We start from the raw sequence: 27,728 nt of genomic DNA on the forward strand, positions 1-27,728 counted from the left end.
GGAAATCGAGAAGAATAGTACAAACTACAAACGTTCCCATTATGCACTGCGGTGCCATGACGTCAGGTCAGCTGACCCTTGCAGTTCCTCGGTGAGAAATGTCGGTGACAACCTGCCGAAGGATGAAGGCTTGTTTTACCTTGACGTTAGCCCTTTGCTGTCTTTTCGCAGCAGGTAGGAAGCGTTCAGTGATAATCATTTGTTATTCATAGTTTCAAGAACATGTTTATTTCTAGCGCTTCGGCCTCCAGTGTGGGCTCATCTGACAGATCGCGTCCACAGTCATAGTTAGCATTAGCATTTAGCTTTTTCAGTTTTCCCTGTCTTCATCTAACAGTTACAATTAAATTGTAATGCAGGTCATCTAAATGCTAGAGCTTTTAGCAGATTATTTAGCTACGGCTTCACAACGCATCCAGAGAAGGTTTTGCTGTCGCATTTGGCTAAATGCTAACAATAATATTAAAATGTGTCTGTTTTTCCCTTTTGAGATTACAATTGTGTCCAATTGAATATATGTAATTTATTGCCAATACTGTGTTTTTTTGTTTGTTTTTTTAGTTTCTGGTTATTGCTAATTTGCGGGTGCTGTCATGTGACCCATTAGTTCCGCTCAGCTTCCATCTTTGCTGCTGCTCCCTGTCACGAGTTTATTTCTCCATCTTCGTTTTACTCACGTCTTTGTACCAAGATTTCACATTAGGCTGCAAACTTTCAGAGCTTTCAGAGTTTTTTCACTTGTATATTATTTTTTTCTCTCGTTACAATCAAAAACTCTAAATTTCTTTATATTTGGTGTTAATCTGGTAGGCTATTACAAAGATATTATGAAGTTAAAGGGAAATATTAAGGGTTTCACATATAAAAGAACAAATAGCACATCTGAAAAGTGTGCTGTATGTTTCCAGCACCGTTTCTCTAAAGCAGAGAGAGACTGATTTCATCAGTCAGCTGATCCCTTGATATTTGTAGGTTTGTAATCTTGTCTCAGCCAATGTTTATTGATCCATCAGTGCCCTCAGCATCCATGCCTTAAGACCTTGCTCTCCATTTTAGGTTATTGATTTATTGGTAGTAAATTTTATCTGAAAATTTTTTTTATAAATAAACTGAGACGTATGTCACCTTTTTTTTTATATATATAATTGAGTGTTTTTTATCATATCAATGGACAGAGAAATGGGTATTCCTGCCTAAAAAGAAAAAATCACCACAACATAATATATTAAACTAACCCGTTTGATATCAGCCTTATAAAAATAAATAAATTTGGTCTATCTCTACTTGAATAATTTCAGTCCATTTGTAATTTTGTCTGTTTGAGTTATTTCCATGCAAACCTAATCGGTAAACCTGTTTTAGCATGCAGGTCTTCAGATATATGGAGAACTTCTGAAATAATTAAGAATGCATAAAAAAAATTAATAAATAACACAAAAATACTTTAATTGATCAAAAACATGACTTGAAATCTGCATATGAGTGTATTGTAAATGCAAAAAAGTTTAGAAAATGGTATTTATTCATAATATTAAGTCAGTTTTTCATTTGAATTCTGTATTTCTTTTTTTTTTTTTTTTTTTTTTGCTTGAATATTACAAGTAAATAATCTGTGTTATTTTCCTAACCCTCCTTTTTATTTTTTAAGAAACCTATATATCTCTGAAATCATGTTTCCTGTTCATGTGTCTCTGAAACGGCATCACTGCAGCTTCTCACTTCTCAAAAAAATGCCCTACAAATCCTGGTTCAAGCATGGAAATATGGAGAAGTTAAAGATTTTAAATTCTGGGTAGAAATCCTGAAGCAAGAGCAAAGCGATTAGTTTAGACCCCATTTCTGATCATGATGCTGTGTTCATTGGAAGGACTTTATTTATTCAGTGATGAATTACAAAATGTTAATTTTGTTGTCTAAAAATGGAGAGTCTCCAACACGTTATGGTTTTCTGACAAACTGCTACGGATGTATCCCTTTTTTATCTGATTTTATTTTACCTTAAAATCTGTGCAAGTCTCAGAGCGTTTACAAAGCATGATAACAATTCTTAACGCAGTAGTAAATCTCACTTAAAGCTTTGTAGTATTTTGCAATGAGATCAAAGTATCAACTAACATTGAAGTGAGCTTTATTAGTTTCTGAAAACCTTGTTTTTAAGAAATCTGGTTTTGCTTAGGTTGACAAGCCCCTCTCTGTTCTCCAGGTGTCAGTGGTGACAGCTTCACAGTCCTTCAAGCTCCAGAGTTTGTGTCGTTCCAGAAAGGTGACTGGCCAGTTTCTGGAGAAAAAGTCCCTGATGTGGTGGCTCTGACCATGGGCTTCTCTGTTCAAGAGGTATCTCCTTATTTATAATGAAAAAATATTGGTTAGGCTTTGTGTTGTTAGGCTACAGATATGTTATCTCAACATATGTCTAACAAATATGGTGACGCTCTGTTTCCGCAGGATCTGCTATGGCCTGGCCTCCAGGCTGGCCCATTGTTCCAGCGTCCCCGGGCTAATGTTTTAGTGGTGGTTAGAGGAGTCGACAGCCTCTCTTTGCCTCAGGCTGTAGCCTCTTATCCCCTGGAAAATGTAAGTTCACCAGATCAAAGCCTACCATCTAATGAGAATACATTTACTCAGTGTGCTGTTGGGCTTGTCCTCTACTAGCCAGTACCCTTCACACTGGACAGCGTTGCAGAGACGGTCCACTCTTTGTTTTCCGAGTACACCCCTGTAGTTCTACAACTAGCCCCAAGTGAGGAGGTAATAAAAAAATAAACAACTTAACAAGAACAGAACAACAAATACATGTAAATATGCTTTTTAAAATGATGTTGAACCTTGTTTTGTCTTTTTCAGCGTCTATACATGCTTGGTAAAGCTAATGCTGTGTTTGAGGACCTCCCAGTGACCTTACAGCAGATCCGTGCTCGCCTCTCCCAGGACGGCTCTGTACTGACCTCTCTCCCTCTTAACTCCCTGAGCAGAAATTCAGAAGTTAGTGCCTAAAATTCAAAGTCACGTCATCTGCCTTGTTGAATGTTGTCAGATTAAGCAAAAATGTTATATGAACTTGAAAAAGAGTTTTTACCTCATACTATAATTTTTTCTCTCTTGTTTTCTGTTGCAGGCTGATTTGCTCTTCCTGTCCGAGGTTCAAGTTCTGCATGATATCACTGCTCTGGTGAGTTACCATAGATGTCACAGACCCTCGTTCTCTCCTAGTAATGACTTTAGTTCATCAGGTTTGATTTAGATTATCCCCTCTTAAAGCTCCAGAGGCACAGACATTTGGCCAAGGACTTCTCCCCTGACCTGTATTCTCTGGAGCTGTCTGGTTTGGAGGAGCTCAGTCGCCTTTACGGCAAAGACTCTCCTCAGTACCGCGATGCCACAGCCATTCTTGCTACTGTGCTCCAGAAGGTAAGAGGAAGATCTGAGGTATTGAAACAACCATCGCATTATCTCAAATTTATTTCAGCGTTACCATTGTCTTATTTTATCACAGTTTGGAGAAGACATGTATCGGCTCTATGGTAACCGGGCTGTGGTGGAGGTTGTTACTGTGAAAACCTTTGAAGCTCCTTTGACCAGAAAATCTCGTTCAATCCTGCAATCGAAGCAGATTGTAAGTCTGAAAGGACCCAAACTTAAACTTCTAATAAAGTGTTTTATCATATGTGTTTTGTGACAGCAGAATTATTCTGTTTTTATGAAGAAAAAAACACTGAACAATTTATAACATCAGACTTAAAAAAAAAAAAAAAAGTTTACTTCAGAAAACATGCAAAGCAAAAAAACTGTCTCTAAAGTTTAAAATGAAATATTGTGGTGCATTAGTAGCATTTTTTGCTTTATGCAATTAAAGGATTTTTATTTATGCTTTTTAAAATAAAAATCCTTTAATTGCATACGAGAAAATCTAATTTCTTGAAATTTCTGGATTTTTTTTTTTTTTTGTCGATAAACTATTCTAAAGGGCAGTTATTTTTTGTGAAAACACAAAGTCTTTCTACATGGTCTTTAAATATTATATTTATTAATCTAATAATGAATTTGTCATTGCCTGGAGCACTGCCCAAGATCATATAAAGGAGGTGCTGGTTTTGACTGAGAAAGTAAACAAGCCTTATCCACAGATATGTTTTTATTACGAGGCTGTACCTAGCAACTGCCATATAACCAAATTCACTTGATATGTTTACATATGTTTTGTGTGGTTGTTTTTTTTCCCCCCCCTTCAGAGTAACCCTGACAGCCCTTACAACCTGGCCTATAAGTACAACTTTCAGTATGCTGTGGTGTTCAACATCGTGCTGTGGCTGATGATCGCTCTGGCCCTCGCCGTCATCGCCATTTCTTACAACCTCTGGAATATGGACCCAGGATATGACAGCATCATCTACAGGATGACCAATCAGAAGATCAGAATGGACTGAGACATGTTGTTGCCTCCTCCTGCTGCTTCCTTAGTGTTCTTCAGTGGATATTTGTGTTTGCGTGAGGTCTGGTGTAATTAAAAATATCTAATTATCTGTGGTGGCTGAATGAGAAGAAGAGCACAGTACTGAATCACCTTTGAGTTTACAGCACTGATATAAAATGATAATATGAAATAACAGAGGAAGTTATGTCAGCATTATCTTAGGATCAACATCTTCTTCTAGAATGTGAACTGAATACATCTGGCCTTCCTCTTTTCACCTTCACAGCTCAAATCATTCCTTCTTTTAAATGCTAAAATCTTTTCTCCCTGATGATTGCACGTGTATTTTCTTTATTGTAAAAATGTGTTAAGAAATTAGATTAGTCTGGTTTCTTTTTGTGTTTAGCTGTATGAAAGTGTTAAAGGTTTAAGTTAAAGAGAAGTCTATATGTATATATTGAATATTACAAATACGTGAAAACCTGTGGTGGTGTTTTGTGTGCTTCGTCTCTAAATAACAGGCTGGACTGTGTTGAAGAAAAAAAAAAACATGCATCCCATATGTTTGCTGTTGCAATTCTATAAGAGGTCTGTGAACTGCAATAATTGCTCAAAAATAAATTATTACATGTATCAACTTGTTGTGAATTTAATGTAGCAGTTAAGCAAGTATGAAATAAAAATGATTTTGGGTATTACATTTTGACAAATGCACTTTGGGGCCTGCAAACATTTGAGGAAAAAAAAAAGCATTAATGTATGGTTGAAACAATCGGATTAATCTATTATAGAAATAATCGCCAACTAATTCAGTAATCGATTAACTGGAGTATAGAGGCTGTAAAACTACCTTTAGGTGAAAGAACAACCCACTTAGAGCAGTAATTATCACAAAATTGTAAAAAGAATATGTAAACATTTGCCAATACGCTCTATCCGGAACTCCTCAAGTGGAAACCTTTTTGTTTCACCTGGTTTAATTTTGTTTAAAGTCTTCTTTACGTAACCTTTAGGTATCTGATTATCAACAACAAAAAAAACAAAAACAGGTTAATCAATTTGCAAAATAAGTGTTAGTTGCAGACCAACATTCATGATCTCTTTCTGCTAACATCTACATAAAAATCAAGGTTTATGTTAGTATGGTAGAATTTAATTGAAAATGTTAAGTTGTTACAATTCAACTATACTTTACAGAGGGATGTAACTTCAGCATTTTCTTGTTTGTGATTATTTTTAGTATGAATTGTAGCATCAACGGTTGAAGACAATCATGCATTCGGCCACACTGAGGTGTTTTAAAGCACATGTTGCCTTATTAGGAACTAGGCAGTCGTGTCAGACTTGGATCCCAAAGGTTACCGGTTCGGCTCCCGACCCGCCAGGTTGGTGGGGGGAGTAATTAACCAGTGCTCTCCCCCATCCTCCTCCATGACTGAGGCACCCTGAGCATGGTACTGCCTGCCACACTGCTCCCTTGGGGCGCCATTGAGGGTGCAGTGTTCACTTGTGTGTGCTGTCCCATTGGGAGTTTCCCAAAGGGCTTGCACTATAAGCTTGTCTTCTTCCTGACCATACCACACTGTGGTTTTTTTCTGTGGGATTTAGGTCAGATGAGTTTGTTGGCCATTTAAGCATCAAAGCAGACTATTGGTACCTTTCCAGTATACGTAGGAATCAAGTCCTTTTTATAGGGAACAGTTATTGGTATTTAAGTGAAACTTAAAATGTGTGCAGTATTTATAATAATGGGCGATAATAGACTGGCCCCAGTTGCTGGCATGGCCCCTGTGCTGAAAACCACTCTACAAAACTTAAATATTCAACATATAACTTACATTTGTACATACATTTATCTTGAAATATGTTTATTTTTGCTTGACTTCATCGGAAAACTTTACTGAAATTGAGGTTAGATAATTTGCCAAAGGAATAAGATGATTTACATTTAAAATGGAAAAAAAATATCCTTGAACTTATTTCAAGTGCATAACTTTTATCTAATTTTTTAATAGCAAAATACTAATTATTTTAACAGCCTATCATAATTACCACCTCAAATTAAAGGCAGCTAGACTTTTTGTAATGTTTTAGATCAGTTTTTGTAGTTTAATTCTAAATAAATAAATTATCATTATATGTGCTGACAGAAGAGCGCGTTACTAAATCATCCCTTTGACAAGTTTTAATATCTTTTCCCTTTAAATTTACTTTAACCTTAGAAATTGCAGTAAGCTTTAAGCTTGCATTGTCACTTTGTACACACCATGCATACAAAATGAAAATAAAAATTGTCAATGTCTAAGCTCCAGGATCAATGTTCTCATCTGTTTGATGAGGATTTTGCATCATTGGCTTTGTGATTCAATACAAAAATGGTGCTCTTGCTCTGTTTGTTTGTCTTTCTTTTGTTCAGCGTCCCCATTAAAAAAAATAAATAAATAAACTTGCCCCACCCTTGCTCTACTTGTAAACTCTGCCTAGAACCGCCACTGTTCACAGTCATCAAAAGTTTCAGAAATAAAGACTTAGAATGTAATAAAAAAAATGTATGGTAATATTATATTATTGAGATACATCAGTAATCAATAGAGCTGGATACCAGATGGAACTTGTGTAATCGCTTATCTGACTTCCATAAAGTCAACATTCCTGATTATGTATCTCCGTATTACAAGCGTATCTCTTTAAATGAGGTTCATTTTGTTTTACGTTGCGTAACGGCTCAGCCAATCACAATTGACCAAGCCCCGCCTCTGTATTGCTCTCAGTCTGTGATTGGTTATATTTCTTCTACAACAATCTATTAATCCTCAGAGATACAGGAAGTCGACATTAGAAAACAGCTGTCCTTACAGAGGGAAACAAGCCGGATAACTGCGATTTACAAGTTTATCGAAACTGCAACCTATAGCAGCTCTGACGAATGGTGTGACTGTTGGTAAAAGGTAAAAACTGCTTATTTATTCAAGTTTAAAAATTGTATAACGACCACACTTAATAGAAAGGTAGTGAAATTATTTAAATATATATTTTTCTTGTTAAAAAACATCTATCTATACCCTTTTAAATATTATTTAGATACCAGAATTAATTTTATTTTTATATTATTGTATCTGGCGCAACGTAGATTAAGTCATTAAATCTTCAGGTGTAGGGTTCAGCTGTACAGATAATAAAACAAGGAAGTGCCCCTTAGCTTTACCAGCTCCTAGATCTTATCTTATTGCTTCTCAGTTTAACATTCGCTCATTTTAAGAGTCGTCTGGGTTTATTTTAGTTTTAAATTTTAGTTTATAGATGTGTTGTAATTGTATTTTATTTGTTTTATATCATTATGTCTTGTTTACAAATAGCTATCAGTTTGTTTTTGTTTTTTAACCATCTATTGTTAAAATATACATAGAATGACTCAGCTTTTTCTGTCATCTTGAACAATGGTGAACATTGTTTTCCTGTTGCTCATGTGATTTGATTTGTGTTTAAAAAAAATGCAATCAGACTGCATTAAAAAATTTGCACTAGACCTACAATAAAAGAAACATATTTCAATAAATCATCATTTAAAGCTTTACCGTCATATTTATTGTGTATATTTTTTGCCAGTAAAAATTTTGAATTATCTGAATGATGTACGTATTCTGTACCATTACTGTTTTTTTTTTATGCTGTTAACTATTATCTTTTGTGCAAAAGGCCTCGCTTGTAAATGAGACGCTAGGTCTAAAGAAATGTTCCTGTCTAAATTAAGGGTTAAATAAATACATTTAGAAAGAGAAATAAAAATGAATAAAGAATGTTGGACTCTTACATTCTCAGCTTGCGCCTACGTGGTGAGGAAGATCAGGGCCTCTGTCGCTGACGGCGAGCCAGAGGAAAAACCCATCCAAACACCATGTAGTGCAAAAGGTAAGAAAATAACATGTCATACTGATTATTTAACCTTTGGTAAATATGTTTCCATTAAATGAACCTTGGAAGAACCTTTTGGAAGTTGGTTAATCCTAATATAGCTTTTTTTTTAACATATCTGTGCGATTGATGCAAGAAATGTTTTTTGTTTTTGTTTTATTCTCTCCTTTACAACTCCTGGTCATTTATGATATGTCATGTCTTACTTATCTTTCTCTTGTAGCTCAAAAGAAATCCGACCGGAAGTCGATGAAATCTTCCTCAACTGTTGCCCTGAACCCAAAACATGATGAAGATGTCGGCGTAGGAGCAGCAGCAGCAGGGACTTCCTCAGGGCCAGCTGTGCAAAACTGTGGCTCCTGACGTTAAATTTCTGTCTGGACACTGGAACTGTGGTCAACTCCATTTTGAAATATCAGATGTATATTTGATAGGTTTGATAGAACTGTAATAATTAGATAAATACACAAATAAGATGGTTGATGTTATTTTTGACAAAAATCTAAAAGCTAAATACTTTCCAGTTGTTCAGTTCCCAGTGTCTAGCTCAGAATGTCCCATTAGATGTCCCATTAGATGGCCTTTTTCACAGAAGACATTTTGAAAACGAGTGCAACTGTTGACATCAGGGGTGGGGATTGTTTTTTTCCTTTTTGATGTGATGTGGCTTTACCGAAAGTAAATAGGGCATTTAGGTTGATAGAACTGAAAGTGTGTGTGGTTCATCAACGTGTTTCCTGTGAGAAAGGCCTACATTCATGTACTGCAGCGTGTGAGGGCCGGCTCACCAACCTCTGCATCCAGAGGCTGAGCAGGCCTGATGTTCTTGCTGTTACATCAGTAGCCAAAATTATGACTTAAAAGCACTGTTTGGGTAATAATAAATAAAAATTCCAACAAGATGTTCAATAACACTGAGCAAGCATCATGTAAAAGGCAAGAGGACATGAGATATGTTACCAGATGATAAAAAAGACACATGGCTAACCACCAACCTCATGTTTATAAATATGCCTGGGGTTTTAATTATATCCGGTTTTAATGTCTGTACAATTGATTTCAGACCAAATAAATAAACGCTTTTACTTGATGCATATTTGGAAACAGATCTTAATCCTTGTGTTGCTCATTTTAATTCAATTTTCTAGTGAAGTTTGTATAGATCTACAGATACTCATTTACAAATGCTTTTTTTTTTCTTCAATAAGTCCCTAATTATTAATCAATTTGCATTTCTGTTGGTAATTAGGACCAAATCTTTATTTTATTTTTTTGTGAAAAGACACTTTAACTTACCTTTTAACTTTATTGGAAGGTAAAGAGTGCTTGTTTTGAGTTGTTTTACAAAAAAGCATTTGTAATGATTTCCCTTAACTTGAATACTACCTTAAGAAATACAAATGTAATAATTTATCCCCAGTAATCACAGGATTAGTAAACAGGGTATTTGTGTGCATGTTGATATTTTAATAAAAACACACCTCTTCTGTAAAGTTTGCAGAGAGCTGCTGGCATCATAACAATGTATCTTTTTAGCTGATCATCTCTTACAGCCTAGTGGTCAGCGAGTGAATTGCAAGAGCCACATGACAATATATAATTTTTCAGGTAATACTGGTAAATTAAAAAGTAGGGCTTGGATCTATTCTGCTTTGCTAGGACCCACCGGAAAAAATTACACAAGCTTTTTTTTGACAAAAAGTACATTATTCCTGTTTGTTTGAGTACACCTTCAGCTTTAACAAACTACAAAACCAAGCAGAGGAACAGACTGCATGTAGCAAACAGCCTTGCATCAGCTGTTTTCCCACACCTGATCAAAGTAAGCTTAAGTGTCATGAATGCTAAAAACTATGTAAAATAAACGGAGTCCTTCTGACTATAATTTTTGTTCAGTATTTTGTTCTGAAATCCTCCAGTTTAAATGTGATCGTAGGGGAGTTACTCAGAAGAGCTCCAGTTGTATATAGGCAGAATTATATTATGATTTTATTTAGTATTTACTGTATTTTGATTCTTTACTAACTTCTGGGCAACATATTAATGTTGTTTTAATTTGAGATGGGAAGAATAAAATTCCAAAGAACTAAACGCTCAAGTTAAAAAGTTTAAATTAAAGTACTCTTTATTTTATAATTAGTCATTGTGCATTCCACTTTTGGACAGTCATCATTACTTTTGGCTGAGGGGGGTACTCATGGTAAGAAGAATGCCCAAAGGGGTTCACGGTACAAAAAAAGGATGGTGAACACTGTCCTACAGCAGTGATGGGACTAACGGCGTTCAAAGTAACGAGTAATCTTACTAATTACTTTGACTGTAACTATAACGCAGTTTTAATTGCAGACACCCCGTTAATGCGCGTTACTCAGGTCGCACAATGAACATTTTTTTCATGATAGGACTTGTGCGCGCCTTGTCATGAGAGAGGGGAGGATAAGATTGGCTGATGTATAGTGAGATTCCGTCTGTCAGTTGGGTAGGTGGGTGTTTCTGCTGGTGGGTGTTAAAGGAATAGTACACCCAAAACATGATTAGCCTTCATTTTCTACTCACCCCCATGCTGAACAACACTCTGGAGTACTTTTTTGATATCTCAAATGCATCTGGAGATCTGGGAGGCTTCTTGCTGTCTGCTGACATTCAAATAATGGAGGTCTACGGTGCCCGAGACAGAAAGGTCCATAAAAGTCCACAAAAAACGTGTCAATATTCGTCCATACTGCTCGTCCAATATATTCCAAGTGTCCTGAGTGGGTAGCGTCCATAATTTACTCGAAACGAAGTCATTTAGAATGTTTTTAGAGCATAAACAGTAGTGTGTAGGATTTCCTAAAAGCGCGTTCACGAGTCTACGGAAACCGCGGCAGACCAAACCAGATGAAAGTGCGCATTCAGCGTCTGCTCTGCCGATAATGCAAGCGTAGAAGAAGAAATGTGCTGTTTACCTGTGCAAAGAAAGAAACAACGAAAGAAAAATGTCTGAGGAATTCAGTGTTGAGGAAGAGCATGAGTTCTTTGCCGAGCTGAATGCGCACTTTCATCTGGCTTGGTCTGCCGCGGTTTCCGTAGCGTCGTGAACTGGCAGGCGCGCGCTTTTAGGAAATCCTATACACTACTGTTTATGCTCTAAAAACATTCTAAATAACTTTGTTTCGAGTAAATTATGGACGCTACCCAAATGTTTCTCATCATTCTGCATAGTGATCACTCCAGTGTAGTTTTTTAAATGTTTCTCTCTCTCTCTTTATATATACATATATATATATATATATATATATATATATATATATATATATATATATATATATATATATATATATCAGACTTAAGACTTAGACAGACTATATAGGTATACAAAAATAAATTTTGTTCCGTAAAGCTCTCTAGACGTTTCCATTTTTAAGGTGCAGCAGTGATCAAATGTAAACATAAGACTGGTAATGATTTACGGTTCCAACATTCAGCATTTTTTTTTAAACCTGATTTTAAACAACATTTAGCAGTCTAAAAAGACACCAGAGACCTATTTCTGTTTCTACAGAGGAGTAGCAACTATATTTGTGAAACTACTTTGTTGGTATATTGATTATTTTACAGTATAAAATGCATAAATTACACTTGAGTGCCTTGCTGGGTTCTTCCATTTAGAGGGTTTTCTTTGGAGTAATGCTCTGTTTTTCTTTAAAGTACACTGTTGAGTTATCTTCTATCACATTGTTTATTTTGTAGACCGTTTCATTATGTAGATGAGTTTGTAAATTAGATTAATCATTCTATTCTTGTTTCTCTGTTTAGACTTTGTTTGTTTTCTACCTGTTTAATCGTGGCTCGGTCCACTCCAGTGCAGGTGTGTTGCCAATTGGTTTTACAGGCACTGAGATCTTGGAAGCTCAGGGAGATGGTTGTCAGAGGGAAAAGTGCCGAATAAAAATCCTCAGAGGAATCTGGAACCGGAGGCTGATGCTGTTTGTTTTGTTCACCTTGCTGATCCTTGACCAAACTACCTCACATATAGTAATATGGTTTATTTATAAAGAACCCATTTACAACCACTTATTTCAACAAAATTTACTAAAAAAGACCAACAGATCCTGTTCAAATGACTTGAATCAAAGTTTTATTATAGTAAAAAATAACAGGTGAATATAAAATAAAAGGACAGATCCCTTAGTAGAAACAGAACCAGTAGGCAGGATTTAATATAATTTAGTCTAGCGAAATAGAAACAAGTCATCTCAAGGCAATTTACACGAGAGCTTTAAAACAGAAACATGTAACACAATTCAACACAAACACAGAATGAAATCAATCATAAAAGTCCAATTAGATCCTTTTTACAATATGGTAAAGATAAATTAAGTCTATTTTGGCGTTTAGAGAAATGTCTTAAATCCAAGGAAGCTCAGCCAACCGCATCCAGTCATTAATCTTGTAGCATTTCCTCCTCCTGAGCAATGAAGTGGTGAGAGTAGAGAGGAAAACTAGCTTTAAGCAGGAAGGATCCTCCAGCAGAACCCGGCTCCGTGTCAGCGCCCATCTACTGCAGCAGAGCGGGTCTTTAACAGAACAGCAGACGTCCAAGAGGTGCCGGTCCAATGAGGAGATGACGGAAGAAATCTGCTGGAAGAGAAGAACAGGAGTTAGTGAGAGAACACACTAGTCTGTGAAATTTAAACACAGAAACACTGAGAGAGGTGTTAATTTAACCGAGAGAAGAGGAAAACACACAGGGAGAAGCTAAAGTTAACAGCAGTGGTAACTGTAGACAATGGATGCTTGGAGTAAATGCCTGAAAATGCTGCATTTGTTGGAGTCTACAGTCGGTCGTTTCTCTGCTTTAATTAGATCTAAAAACCCTTCAGAGATCAACCAGGGGGGAAATTCTCCCATATTGAATCAGAAGCTGCTTCTGAACTGTTTATCTGTGGTCTAATGGAAAAGTCAGAACTTCTGGTTCTGGTAAAGTTTTGGTTATAGAGTTAAATTGAGGTGAACATCCCTTCATGATAGAAAGAAGAATTAAAGGTTCGACCACCTTGATGGGATAGTTTTGGCTTTTGAATCTATTTGTTCTGGATCTGTTTTTATTGTCATCACCACTACTGATGAACATCTGGAAGCAATAAAGGTTCTTTACCTTCTTTCTGGGTGGAGCAGACTGATGGTTTAGCTGGGGGGTCGTCCTCGTTTTTCATTCCAGGACTCCAGAATGTTGGAGAGACGAGCAGAAGAGCCATGTTTCTCCTCCTTGGTGGTCTGTGTTCTCCATCCTCTGCTTCAGCTCATTAATCAATGAAAGCAAAGCATCTTCAGAGTCATAGACTGTCTGCATGTGATGCATCTATAGTCAAACAACCAACATACCTCCAAATACATGTGGCGGGACTCTGTTCTACTGAGATCCGACTGATAGAACGCTGCTTCCATATTCAACCTGATTCTCCTGTAAAAAAGAAGCTAAATTAATCTACAGAATTTCCTCGACACCAAGTTTAAATCTGGGGCAGGATGTTGTTTAAATAGTCTTCTTGGTCTCTCTGTGTTCGGCCTGGGAAGCTTGAGTTGTCTGTTTGTCGTGTTAATAAAGGCTTACTGCACGTTTTCCTCTGTGCCGTCCTCAGGTGGGGACTAGGAGGCTCCTCAGCATCCTGGATGTACCGGTTCCTCACAGCAGTTCTGATTTTGGACGTCCACAGTTCCTGAAAATACATGAAAAACTAAGTGAGGCCTCCTGAAATGTTGACTTAATATTTAAATGATGGATTATTGTGTCTCCTTACTGAACATGCTCTCACTGTTTACTGCTCCTCTGGTTTGGTCGCCGTAGATCTCATCAGCATCTTCTGACGGCCCAAAGCTTGGAGAGGCTCGGTCCGACATGGGATTCACAAACAAAGAAGAGATCCACTGCGGTCAGAACTGGCACAGATCATATGGAGAGTATTTCTGCACAGGTTCTTTCCCTTAAACTAGGCCTGAAAACTAACTGAGGAACATCTAGAACTAGATCAACTCACAGCTGAAAGCGGGTTCTAACAGTCGGGGCCATTCACAATCCACATCCCTAAATCAGTCCTTTCCTCTGCTTCAAACTGCTCTGAAATCAATTAGTCCCTCCAAGCATCGTCTTTATCTTCTCACCATCATCCCAGAGACCAGTGCAACTGGTGACCACAGCAATCTTTGCCACTGTTCTATTCTGGATCTAGTTTGTCTCCAGCAGCATTGTCATTCTATAGATCAGGGCTTTTCAGCTCCACTCCTCCAGAGCTGCTATGCTGCAGCTTTCAGTCACATCTCTTCTCCATCAGACCTGAATCAAACGTCTGAATTCCCTCATCAGTCATTCAGCTCTGTAGAGCTGTTTGATCCTGGTGTTTTGGAGGAGAGATGCACCTGAAAGCTGCAGAAAAGCTGCTGCAGAGGACTGGAGTTAGTGACCTCTGCTCCACTACAGCCTGGTCCCTCTGCCTCTAGACTTGAAGTTTTCCTCATCTCCACTTTTAGACCTTTAGGATCATAGTTTGACCTCCGGTTATTAGTCCTCAGCAGGGATGTCTCACTCCTCAAAGGTTTCGATGCATCCCCAGCCACGATGTCCGGCTGTTGCCTCGGTTTGGTTTGCCTCCAGGATTTAATTTAGTTCATTTGCCTCCATTCTGTGTTTCTTCTGTTCAAACCTCGTTTTTAAATCAATCCTTGGATTGTTTGGTTTGGCGTCTGTTAGCTAGGAGATTGTCCAGTTCTGTCTAGACGTAGAGCATGTTAGATTGTTTCTGCCTTATCCAGCTCTCCTGTTTCATACCTTTTAGAAATTGTTAGTATGTCTCTGCTCAGATTTCTGTGCTAAAGGAAAATTCGTAACATTTAAAACTTAAATTAAAACCTAGCAGCGGGGTAAAGAAGAGCCACGGCGCTAGACGCTACCTGAGGCATCCCTGGACCTGCCAGACTCCTTAACATCTAAAAAACTAAATCTAGCAGCGGGGTAAAGAAAAGCCACGGCGCTAGACGCTACCTGAGGCATCCCTGGACCTGCCAGACTCCTTAACATCTAAAAAACTAAATCTAGCAGCGGGGTAAAGAAAAGCCACGGCGCTAGACGCTACCTGAGGCATCCCTAGACCTGTCAGACTCCTTAACATCTAAAAAACTAAATCTAGCAGCGGGGTAAAGAAAAGCCACGGCGCTAGACGCTACCTGAGGCATCCCTGGACCTGCCAGACTCCTTAACATCTAAAAAACTAAATCTAGCAGCGGGGTAAAGAAAAGCCACGGCGCTAGACGCTACCTGAGGCATCCCTGGACCTGCCAGACTCCTTAACATCTAAAAAACTAAATCTAGCAGCGGGGTAAAGAAAAGCCACGGCGCTAGACGCTACCTGAGGCATCCCTGGACCTGCCAGACTCCTTAACATCTAAAAAACTAAATCTAGCAGCGGGGTAAAGAAAAGCCACGGCGCTAGACGCTACCTGAGGCATCCCTAGACCTGTCAGACTCGTTAACATCTAAAAAACTAAATCTAGCAGCGGGGTAAAGAAAAGCCACGGTGCTAGACGCTACCAAAGGCATCCCTAGACCTGCCAGATATAAACAGATAAAAACTCAATGCTTTATTTTAGGTTGCTGAATGTGCCTGTGGGAGTTAGTCAGGTTTAAGGAGATTTAATCAATAAAAACATCAATCTGTGCATACATACATATTTATATCTATGTATATATGTGTGTATATGGTCCTCGGCATCATTGTGGGGACCTTTTTTGTTATTTCACAGTCACACTGTGGAGCGATTGTCGTAAAGGGAGGACATTTTGCTGGTCCTCGTGTGCGTTTTGCTGATGGCTAGGTTTAGAAAAAAAGCTACAATATCCTTTAAATCACGAGACTACCACAAAATTGAAAATGTATTTTAAATTCAAAGCTTCATTTTACTAGTTATTGGGGTTTCGATTTTTTTTCAGGATGTTATCAATATAAAAATACGCTCCAAATGGTCCATTTACTTACTTTATTTCTATTACGCTAGGGGGCACGCTTCCGCATTTGGGAGCAACTGACCCAGACTATTCATTTGGATTTGTTCAGATTAAAGGACAGCTGATAAGCTGTGAGTAAACCTTTATTAAACCCATACTACGGAATTAGAGAAAGGTTTGATCTATTAAATATTTCTTTGTCAGAAAAAAAGAAAAAACTGTGTTTCCCTTAACAGAAATAAAAGCCTCCGCTTATCAGACCCCTTCCTCAGTGCATCCTAGAGTAGAAATAAAGACCTTAATCAGCACATAGAAAGCCCAGAGCAGAAATGGACATCAGCAAACTATGTAGAATAATTTTGTAAGAAAGGGTCCTATTCAGAACTTTTAATGGTTTAGGTGAAACCATCCAGTGTTGAATGTTTTGAACACCTAGAAAAATTAGTCCTCAATGAATAAATTGTATTATTACTGGTGACAGATGGGATGAAATTATTCACCTGAAGAGTCAAACAAAGGCTGCAGAAAAACGAAGACTAAACCCAGATAAAAGTTTAAATATATGGTTCTAAATTGATGTTTTAATTCTACCTTCTCCCTGTAAAATATACATATCATTCTCCTTTCTAAACTCTTAATTAAACATTTATTCTCTATTCTTTCCTCACACGGTTAGCAATGGCAGCACTTAGAATAAACACAGTCAAGCTCTAAACATGTTAAAGCCCAAAAATGTAAAGGATTTCATTTTTATTTCACAAACATTTTAAACCTTATAATTGTTTATTTTTGTATCCATGGAGACCATACTTGTTCTTCAAGGCCTTCTCTGACAGAAGGGGCCAGATGCCACCTTGTTTTTAAAGGATTGGAAACCAAACTCACCCAAAATGATCCTTTGGAACCACAAACTTTTAAAATCAGTCAAACATTATTAGCACATTTGATCTTCCATTAAATTCAAAATGCCACCTTATATATGCCACCTTAAAAAAAGCCTAAAGTTCTTAAATGCATTCAACTAAGGTATCCATGGAGACCATGTGTTTCACAGCATTTTTTTAAAATCCTCCCCTTTAAAGTTTTGATGTATTTAACAAAACCTATTTTATCCTAAAAAAATTAATTTTGTATTTTTCAACCATTTCCACATTAGCTTCATTAAATATTATCCTCTCAAACCAAAATTTACTTTTTATCTCATTTTATCTCTGTTATTATTTCTCCCATTTCCAACCAATAAAAACTCGATTTAATACATAAAAACCCTTAAAAACCTTTAATTAAAACACTTAATAAAAACAGATCATTTCCTGAACACATTTACTAAACTGAACAACTTGAGAATCTTAATTTCTTCTTTTTTCCAGCTGTTATCAGGTTTTAATTCAGCCAACTTCCAAAATACTCAAAATCTTCACTTTTTTATTAAATAGAAAAAATAAACAGTTCGGCTTGATAACATATTGTGTTAAATGTCCTTCAAATATATTTGAAGATTTTTTGAATGTAATTTCCCCAACATTTCCACATAGAGCAAAATGCATTTTTTTAAATCATAGAGCTAGCGCCATCTAGTTTTCAAACATTTACATCTAATTCAACAAGGTTGTTTCTCTCAAACAGAAATAAAAGTTATTTTCAAATCATTAAATCACTGTTAACATTTAATCGACTAAAAACATCTAATCCTGAGATGTCGGAGATGCTACATGCTAAGCTAGCTGCCACAACGTCATGAAAAAACATCAAATTAATCATTTTTCACGTAACATTTTTGTAATTAACAAAGTAAAAGAGTAAAACAAACCTTCCAGATGATCTCTCGAGTAGTTGTGCTCCTCTGGTGCGTAGCTCATCGTTAGAAGGTTAGCAAACCACAGACTGCAGCAAGTTCAGCTTCAAGGTTCAGGCTGGAAAGTAACCGTTAAAGATCGGCAGCGACTTCAGAGGCGCTCCGTTCCCAGGGCAACCGAGGAGCCTGCGCATGTGCGCTTGCGAGAGAAGTTTTAGAGAAGCTTGCTAATTGCAGCAGCTAATTAGCCAAACAAAGCACGTTTTTCTGCAATAATATAGTTTCATCCTCCCCTAAACGTGAGTTCAGTTAAAGCTTGAGTTTAATAAGGCAAAGGAGCAAGTTTTAAACCTCACTGGCAGCTTTCTTAGGTTTTTTTACCGCAGTTTGAAATATTCCACAATAAATCTGAATCTGGACATAAATTTCACTCTGAATGAGAGTGTTGTATTTTTTTCATCGCCATTACAATTGCCGCCCATTTCAACACACCCATTCAGATCTTTGGAGTAAAATAATCCCCACTGCATATCTCCAACGCCAGTAAAACATTTCCTCTTTAGTCCTAACCTTCATCCACTGGGACTAAATTTAATGTGCGGATGAACATGCCAACCCGCCCTCTACCCCTGTAGCAAAGGAGCGTTAGCATATGCTGCTGAGCCCTTAACTTAACTAATATGACCACCAAAAATAAATGTTAGGATACAAAGATTAGATGGAGGCAGAGGCGGCTGGCCCATAGGGGGCGCTCAGGCGCCACCCTCGCTGGATTTTGAGGGGAAAAGTTATAAATAATATATATAGATTTTGAAATTATTATTATTAATATCAGTTTTACTTAATAGTATGTTGCTACATGTAATATGAATTATCAAACCAACACTTCTATCAATTGACTGTAATTCAACAGTACATTTCCACCGACAGAACGTATCATTTCTCTGCTTGGGCGCTCATTCAAAGCGCCCCTGAAGTGTAGCAAAATAACCAATTGTATAAAGTTGCTAGGGAAAATTAATCAATATTTGGCCAATCAGAATCGCCATAAACCGTAACGACACAACAATAGGACCTTAAGCACCATTATCTGGGTGGGCCTCTGCCATGTGATGCGGTATAAATAAGGTCCGGTCAGTTGATCTAGTAGCAGGTGGGTTTAAGAGGAATTTTTTGCACCATTACATTTGTAAATAGATGTCCTAGTCCACAATTGCATAGGGGACCAACCAAGTGTCAGCGACGGGGCCCCTAAGCAACTGCAATCTCTGCTTACCGATAGTTACACCATTGCTTTGGGGCTCCTGGAATTTTGGCCCCTGATACAGTGATATAGATGTAGCTAGTAGTCAGTCAGACAGTGAGAACGAGATTATGGTGACGCCAACCGCTGAACTTGAAGCTTTCACACAATTCAGTGAGATCTTTACTAAGTTACCCTTTCATGAGAACGGGAAAAATCCAAAAGGAGCTGGGAACCTACAAGCCAGAAATAAATTTAACGCAGCGAACCGAGGAAAAAGCTAAACCCTACAACCGGACTTTTAGCCTGAGTTGGTTCCAGTGTAAGTCGTGGCTGACAGCCTGTGGGACAGCTAAAGCACTAAAGAGTTTTCCCTGCAACTTGAGGTGGACTCAGCCTGGACAGACAGACCTAAATAACCAAGAGACATGACAACAGATTCTGATAGATATTGTAATCTTCCTCAGATCAGAGAAATTGCTTAGAGTTTACAGAAGGCAGCTGCTCACCTCTCAGGAAGTTGCCCCGATTAGCAGTTAAAAAGGCATTTTATACATCTCCAGTCTGCCACATCATCCCATTTTACATCATACAAGTTAGCAGATGATTAGGCATTAATGGCTCCAGCATTATCAAAATATTACACTTCGTTCTTAGTTGAAGGACACGGCTCTCATTCCATTCCCAAATATTTGCCAGGTACAGAAGGAAGATTATAACTGTATATCCAGACAGAGGAACTGTCTTAATTAGATTAAAACATCAGTTCTGACACGCAACAGGCAGCCAATACCAAGGTGTAATAAACTCACACATCATCAATGATAATTATCCTAACACAACACAAAGCAGTGCTTTAGTACCAGAGATGGGAGTAACGGCGTTGAAACTAACGGCGTAACTAAGGACGTTACCTTGTTTTAGTAACGAGTAATCTAACTAATAACTTTGACTGTAACTATAACGCAGTTACCATTGCAGACACCCCGTTACTGCGCGTTACTCAGGTCGCACAATAAACCTTTTTTCATAATAGGACTCGTGCGCGCCTTGTTATGAGAGAGGGGAGAATGGCTGATGTATAGTGAGATTCCGTTTGTCAGTTGGGTAGGTGGGTGTTTCTGCTGGCGGGTGTTAACGTACAGCACACACAGCGAGATGGAGAGTGAGGAGGACTCAAGCAGCAAAACATCGTTTTCCAGATGGAAATACCGGTGTTACATCGAGCTGCATTTCCCCATCACAAACGGTTTCCCCTGCATCTCCGCACAGCGCAGGCGGCACGATTCACCGCGCAAGTGATAGGAAACGCGCATGCTCGTTAAAGGCGCGCAACAGGAGAACTATGGAGAGCGTGAACGATCAAATGATAGCCTATATGGAGAAGGGGAGAAATCTGGATGGATGGATGGATGGATGGATGGATGGATGGATGGATGGATGGATGGATGGATGGATGGATGGATGGATGGATGGATGGATGGATGGATGGATGGATGGATACGCTGCCTTTTCAACCTACTGTATTTTTTATTTTAAACATTATTTGATGGCCTTTGTGGCAGGGATGGAGATCCATATTTTATGTCACACACAGAGTATACATCTAGATAGATAGATGATAGATAGATGTTGCAGTATCTATAACAATCCAAACACACAGGATTTCAGAATTAGACATCCCCAGTTATTAATTTCACATACTCAGCAGATCTGAACGCCCTGTTAAAAAACTTCACATGGCGTTCCCGCTGATGTAATTTACATTGAGTTACAAGAAATGCAAAACTCTCTGCAGGTTCTTGTCTTTGTCGTCCGCTCTATTCAGATGGCTTTTGAAACACACGGCGAGAAGGTGGGGGCCGGGTGGTGAGGGTTACGGGGGCGAGAAACGCAAAAGTAACGCAATAGTTACTTTTACTAGTAACTAGTTACTTTTATTGTGGAGTAACTCAGTAACTCAGTTACTTTTTGGGAGAAGTAACTAGTAACTATAACTAATTACTTTTTCAAAGTAACGTGCCCAACACTGCCTACAGGACACCTAAAGTTTATGTTGAGACGTCAATTTATTCTATGAAAAGTTTTAGTTATTTAATCTCTGAAAAAAATTTACTTGAGATTTATTTATCATGCAAATGCTTTGCAATCTCTGTGTTTTTGAAAATTGTGTTTTAGCTTCTATATTGTTGTGTCAGCCATTCCAAAAATTATTTGGTGTAGTAATAATACAGTACTATTCTATTCTATTCTATTCTATTCTATTCTATTCTATTCTATTCTATTCTATGAAAAAAACAGGATGACAAACAATAAAAAAAGAGGAGAAATAAAGGGGTTGATTAAAGGGTGTTTTACATTTAATAACTCTCAGTAACTGGACACAAATATGCACCCCACTTTTCACATTTGCGTTTTTAAAGGTTTTAAAAAATCCGATCCCCTGTTTTTCTTCCATCTCACTTTTATGTACAACTTTGTATGTTACAAGACATCATGTGAGAACTGTGTTCAATTTTGCTTCTTTATTTCATGAACTACAATTTTAAACTTTGTAGTTGTCATAAACTGCCAGTAGATGACAATGATGATATGGACTTTGGTGTCTGGAGGGAGACATAAAGTAAATGTTTGATTACAGATTTGTGGACAAAGTCATAAGAGAAGCCTAGATGAGTAGAGTTAGGAATGTCATTAAAGTCATTTAATGTCACTTAAAGGCATTTAAGTTAATGCATAAGTTTAGTATGGAAGGTGAGCATATTGGTTTAAACCTCATAAAGGTATATATATATAAAAACAAACTTTAAAAGAAACCAGATGAGGTGGAGGTTTAAAAAATCTGCAAGATGAGCAAATACTCAGTAGATGTAAAACTGTGGAGTTGGGGGAAAAAGATATGTAAATTGATATTGCATCACAGTCGAAGATTTTGGAGAAAAAAAAAAAAAACGTGTCTTCATCACCATGTCTGAATGATGAAGATCTGGGGAAAAAAAGTGGCTGAGAAAAAAGAACCAAGAGCATTGTTGTGCTTTATGAGTTTCAGGATGACATATTTTGCTAATAAAAAAATAGTAGCATTTGTGAGTTTTCCTACCAGGCCTTATATATTTCCTCCTATACACCATCACAAATGCAGTAGATATGATCACAATATTTGGATGCAAAGTAAAATAAAGTTTTGTCATTGCCAATGTGGATGAGATAATTGAATAATGCATTTATGGACATTCAAGAAAATAAATTAACTGTGGAGGTCAAGATAGTGTTGCCTAAGGCCTAAGGGTGCATAAGGCAAGGAAATAAATGAGCAACTTAAACCAGTTAAATCACTGATGTGAAAAGACAGATGAAAACTGTAAGAAATAAATCAGTTCAAAACAGGGGAGAAATTTCTTTGAATTGGAGGCCTCGGCAAATTCAAAGAGGAAGGTCAGGAAAGGAAACTGAAGAAAACATGATGTGTTCATTGCACAGTTTATTAACTGTACTGATCAAGTGAACCAAAAAAAAAAAAATGAATAAATTGCTGTAAAAGGTGCATATAAAAGAGCATATAAAATATTTGACATTTCATTGGGCATAAACCAGAGCCAGAGATAAAAGTACATCTCAGTATTGAAAGAGACAGGAAGATGTAGGAGGTTGTGTTTTATGTCTGTAAAACAAAACAAAAAACACAATGTAGACTTTAATGAAAGGGATCTGTGATTAAGAATATGAAGATACTAATGTTTTATATTAAAAGAGCTTTACTACAATCAAATAAAGGAACTGATGGAAGGAAAATTCTGTTGAGATTTTAATACAACAGTACATTAAGTGGTAATGATGCCATTGTGGAACTGGTGGAAAATAAGATATTTATAAAGACAAAGGTTAGTTAATGATGGGGGGTGTTACTAGAGTAGTTACTGTATCAGAAAATGACCTGAATCAGCTGTAAACTTGATACATTTGATATATAAGAAAGACTTGCAGGGATTCCTTCAGCTTCTTTTTTTCTTTTGGTATTTTGAGTTTTTTTAGCAAATAATCCGTAGAAAGTTATCATTGGAAATCGAAATAATACATTTGGAAATTAATTTGTTTAAATATTTGGGCTGGTAGACTTTTATATTTATTCATTTCTTTTTGTGTAAACAACCCTTTCGGACTATTTTTCTGGGTGCACACTTCCGCCGTACACCGGATGTTGCTACCCGAACCAGAAGCGCCAGTTAAGTGCAGAATCGAACCTGTGCAGAGGATGTATGCCGCCTGTTCTAACAAGCCGCAGCTGGAAGACACTATTATTAAACTGACTAATTGAAATAAAGAGAAAATATCAGAGGAGGTCCTGGCATTGAGGGTAAGTTTTAACACGGTTAGCAGCTTGGAGCACATTTAGCATCTTCGAGGCTAGCTGCGTGTAGCTGGTGTTAGCTACGAAAAAAAGATACTTTATGTTATTCAGTTGTGAATAAAAAAAACTTACTAAAAAGTATGTTATAGTGCAACGAATGTGTATATGACTTATACATGGATAGACGGTTTATAAAAGAGGACGGTGCACGTGTTATCCGTGCAGCATAAACATAGGCTCCAATGACAAAAGAAACATTGAGTGTTGCGAACTAATTTTGCATGTTACTCTATTCTAAAGAAATGCTAGTTGGTCTTGTCATTTCCTTATTGCATTTTGATGTTTTTTCATTCCTACTTCAGGCTAACACGCGTACCTTAATTTACTGATACGCCACATGGGATGTTTTTATTACATTTGTATTAAAGTGTCGGGTTTAATGTTATGTTCTCCGACCAGACTAGCCCAGTGGGACCAAAAAAACCAAGAGAAAAGTAGAAAATTGTTAGATTTTCTTTGACAAAGTCTTGATTAAATGAACAATACTCTATGAAGTGAACAGTTGTGGAAGTATAACGGGCCTTCATTGACAACAGCTGGATAGCAGGTAATATGTGGATCTCTGTTTGGACATTGTCAGCTTTCCTCAGTGTATTCTTCAATAACATGGTACTGAAGCTCCTAAAACTGTTTCTGGATAAGGGATTTTCTTTCACCCACAGGTTCCAAAAAGTGAGAATAGGCTACAGTACATTATGCTCTCTGATCATTCAAATTTTTTTTTTTTTTAAACAATCCACTGGACTTGGTTTCCAAGTTTGAAGACGTTTCGCTTCCCATTCAGGAAGCTTTTTCAATTCAAAATGAAATTCAAACTTTTGCAATTCAAAATGAAATTCAAACTTTTTCAATTCAAAATGAAATTCAAACTTTTTCAATTCAAACTGAAATTCAAACTTTTTCAATTCAAACTTTTGAATTTAAAAAAGCTTCCTGGATGAGAAGCGAGACGTCTTCAAACTTGGAAACCAAGTCCAGTGGATTGTTTTTTATTATTTTTTTTGGGAATGACTAACCTGGATGACCCTCTCTGATCCTGAACACGGGATGCCCCAGAGCTTTGTGCTCAGTCCTCTCCTCTTCACCCGTTGCACTAAATCCGGGCATACTCTGTGCGTTTTTTTTTTTTCAATCATTGCCTGCAGCTACAGCTCAAGCTTTACGATGAAACTATCAGGGTTTCGTTGTACAGTGTGAGTTCACAGCTCAAGATGCTTGTTCAGTCTGATGCGATCTACGTACTCACACTGTACATCTAAAAACCACGGATTCAGCTCCGCAGTGAGATGGCGCTACTCGAACTCGTCTATCCTGAAGCCAAATGAGTAGAAGAGGAGTATGAAGTTCACTAGAGTGAAATGAGCTGCCTTGGCAATTTGTGCAATTTTGTGCTGAAATCCCTTAAAAACAAAAGGCTGCGATGTATTTGGACAAAGACTTGGCTGAGCAAACGTGGCTACTACGGTCTGTCAACTTTACAGAAAGAACTCCATTTTACTCGCACCCCTGCCATGCTGCTGTGTTTGCAGCTGAGAGGAAGAAGAAAAGGAGAATCCTTGTTTGCGCATGCACACTGAGAGATTTACCCACGATGGTACCCTGAGGTCGGGAGAAAATCAAACATGTTTAATTTTCTCCTGACCTCATGATTCCTGATCAAGAGGTGGTCGTGGGAGGCTGATCGCCCCTCGTTACCCCCTGTATACTACACGATGCACGATCAGGCCGAAAGTCGGCCCGAACAGAAAATTCTCGCGCAACTGGAAAATCGCACCGAAAAGGCAATAAATCGCACAATGTACAACCTGCTTAAAAACTACTTTGCTATCCACCACAATTAATCTGCTTGGGGAGTTTGCACAGGACAGACCACCATGCTTGATGTAATCACAGATAATGAGACAATCCACCAGAGTGGAAAGCAAATAAATGTCCCTGTGGTGTTCAGACTGACATGGTCCTGAACGCCACCTAATCCACAACAACCAGAGAGGATGTTTTGGATTTCAAGGAGACCAAACATCCCCTTCTTATACATAGAGAAGCAGTGTAATGTTTTTTATAAAATCAAGTTGCTGGTAGGGGTGTATTTGATTAGTCAGCCCCACTTTCTTTAGTTTGGTTGATCGATTATGGCCGATAGTAGTTTTATCGACCTCCACAAGGGTCTGAAGTTCACTGACAATTCTCTAAACCTTTATTTTTTATATGAGAGCACTGCCTCATGAGCATTTAAAACAAGCTTTTATTATTTCACTGGTACTGCTTGAGTTTGGGGGAAAAAAAGGAAATTTTGAATTATGAAGTTATAACACTGTTATAAAACCCAACAGTGTCAGTCATAAAAAAAAAACAGCAAAACATAAACCATAGTTGTTAGGTAAGCCTTTTAAATATCAGTGGTCAAACAGAAAAAAACATGACCCTTGCACCCCTAGTTTCAAGGTATTTAGGTTTCCTCTGACCTGTCCTGGACTTTTTTAATCAGAAAGCAGAAAAGGTTATCCTTTAAAGGGCTTGTAAACTTTTACGAAGCCTGAGTAGAGACCCTGTTTTTAGATGGAGCAGTGCAGTGAGGGAGCTGCATGGCACAGGAAAGAAAGAACTTACCTTGAGCTTCCAGAACCATGCAAGGACCATAAGATGTCATCTCCCCTATTTGTTTTCTTTAGACTAGACGAGATCAGAAAAGAATTAGAGCCATCACTTTAGTCCCGTTTTGTCCAAAACTAGTTTGTACCGCCGCTTCAGGGAAAAATCTCCATAGAAACCCCCCATATTTCTTTTCTTCCTTGGCCTCTTATTCTCCCATTTAGTTTTCCTACTTATTAATTATTTTTTTTACCACAAAGGTGAGTTGGTTGTTTAGTTAGGCCACAGATTAAGCCACCAAAGCTAAAATACACCCTGTATTGGTCAATGCATCCCTAATTATACTACTCTATGTTAGACTTATTTATGATTTCCTTTACATATGTCTTGCAGTGCCTTAAGAAATCTTGAACGATGATGGAGCGAAGACGAGCCTTAACTATTCCATTTGTTGACAAGGACAAGCTGGTATTTGTTAAAGTAGTTTATTTGATTTCAGGTTATTAAATTGCATGTTAACTTGTCAATTTGTAAGCAATGATTCCATACATCTGTGCTGTGATTTGCTGCTGGCTTGCAATGTGGCTATGGCTGTCTTATTGTAGTTGTTGGACATGATATCACCAGTGTGTGTCTTTAAGAAGTTATGTGTGAGCTGATTCCTTTCGTCTGGTTAGGTTTGTCTTTGTGATGTGGTTTAAAAAAACTGGGTTTTATGCTAATGCTGGTCCTGTTTGTGTGTCACTGACTGCCTAAATGCACAGCTGCACTTTATAGCCACCTGAAACAAAAATGAATAAAAGTCACCACAGAAAACCTGAAACCAAGATTTATTTAAATCTAGTTTTAAAGAAAACTTTAACAGGCAGTAAATATCTGAATTATCTGAACAACAAGCTTGAAATGCAACTGCTGCATGCTTCTATAATCCCACAGTTAACAGCCCTTTATTACTTACTTGGGCTAACACTAACAGTAGGTATACTGTTAGTGTTAGTGGAGTAGGAGTAAAATATTGACCTCGGGGAGCATTCCTGAGCTTGCAAATCAAATCACCTGAGCTCTGCCTTTGCAGCTCATATTTATTTCATTAATTTCATCATCCAGTTGGTTGGATCAGAGGCATATTTACGCTGTCATCATATTACTGTGTCATAAATTGCCTTTTTTTCCAGTCTTTTCTTTCCTGTTTTTACCTGTCTTTCTGCATGTTTTCGCTAAAGTACATTTTAACCCTTCTTTTACTGGTTTCTATTTAAGTAAAAGGATCTTGGTGAATCTTTCTCTTTATTTAGATGGAGAACCCACTGAAAATATCTGTGGCGTGCTTGTCATCAGAGTGTGGAAAGTTGGACGGGCAGGTACAAAATATCTTTGATCTCTCCG

At 37.6% G+C, this 27,728-nt stretch overlaps 2 protein-coding genes and 1 long non-coding RNA gene across 3 annotated transcripts in view; all 3 read left to right on the forward strand.

Moving 5' to 3' along the window:
- The first annotated feature begins 17 nt into the window (after nt 1-17).
- atp6ap2 (ATPase H+ transporting accessory protein 2) lies at nt 18-5,048 on the forward strand. The gene is made up of 9 exons (XM_038299673.1): nt 18-174; nt 2,204-2,334; nt 2,446-2,574; nt 2,653-2,748; nt 2,845-2,982; nt 3,116-3,169; nt 3,259-3,408; nt 3,494-3,613; nt 4,230-5,048. The coding sequence occupies exons 1-9, from the start codon at nt 99-101 to the stop codon at nt 4,422-4,424; spliced, it is 1,089 nt and encodes a 362-aa protein (XP_038155601.1). The 5' UTR covers nt 18-98; the 3' UTR covers nt 4,425-5,048.
- A 2,155-nt stretch (nt 5,049-7,203) lies between these two features.
- On the forward strand, nt 7,204-9,427 carry LOC119792846. The gene is made up of 3 exons (XR_005282032.1): nt 7,204-7,359; nt 8,231-8,320; nt 8,547-9,427. It is a non-coding gene; the product is annotated as an uncharacterized LOC119792846 (long non-coding RNA).
- Nucleotides 9,428-23,516: 14,089 nt separating this feature from the next.
- senp7 (SUMO specific peptidase 7) overlaps nt 23,517-27,728 on the forward strand; it is a 39,165-nt gene continuing 34,953 nt past the window's right edge. Inside the window, exons 1-3 of the mRNA XM_038299664.1 lie at nt 23,517-23,696; nt 26,736-26,810; nt 27,638-27,703. Of these exons, the coding sequence (XP_038155592.1) occupies nt 26,757-26,810; nt 27,638-27,703 (120 nt within the window). The 5' untranslated portion in view covers nt 23,517-23,696; nt 26,736-26,756. The remainder of the gene's footprint in view (nt 23,697-26,735; nt 26,811-27,637; nt 27,704-27,728) is intronic.

This window comes from Cyprinodon tularosa, unplaced genomic scaffold (genome assembly GCF_016077235.1).
Source record: "Cyprinodon tularosa strain WSP-4 unplaced genomic scaffold, ASM1607723v1 ctg432, whole genome shotgun sequence".
In the NCBI taxonomy this organism is placed as follows: domain Eukaryota; kingdom Metazoa; phylum Chordata; class Actinopteri; order Cyprinodontiformes; family Cyprinodontidae; genus Cyprinodon; species Cyprinodon tularosa.

Coding starts and splice junctions, on each gene's coding strand:
- atp6ap2 (XM_038299673.1), top strand. CDS start 99: ATGTCGGTGACAACCTGCCGAAGGATGAAGGCTTGTTTTACCTTGACG. Junction 2,983..3,115: donor CCCTGAGCAGAAATTCAGAA/GTTAGTGCCTAA, acceptor TTTCTGTTGCAG/GCTGATTTGCTCTTCCTGTC. Junction 3,614..4,229: donor TCCTGCAATCGAAGCAGATT/GTAAGTCTGAAA, acceptor CCCCCCCTTCAG/AGTAACCCTGACAGCCCTTA.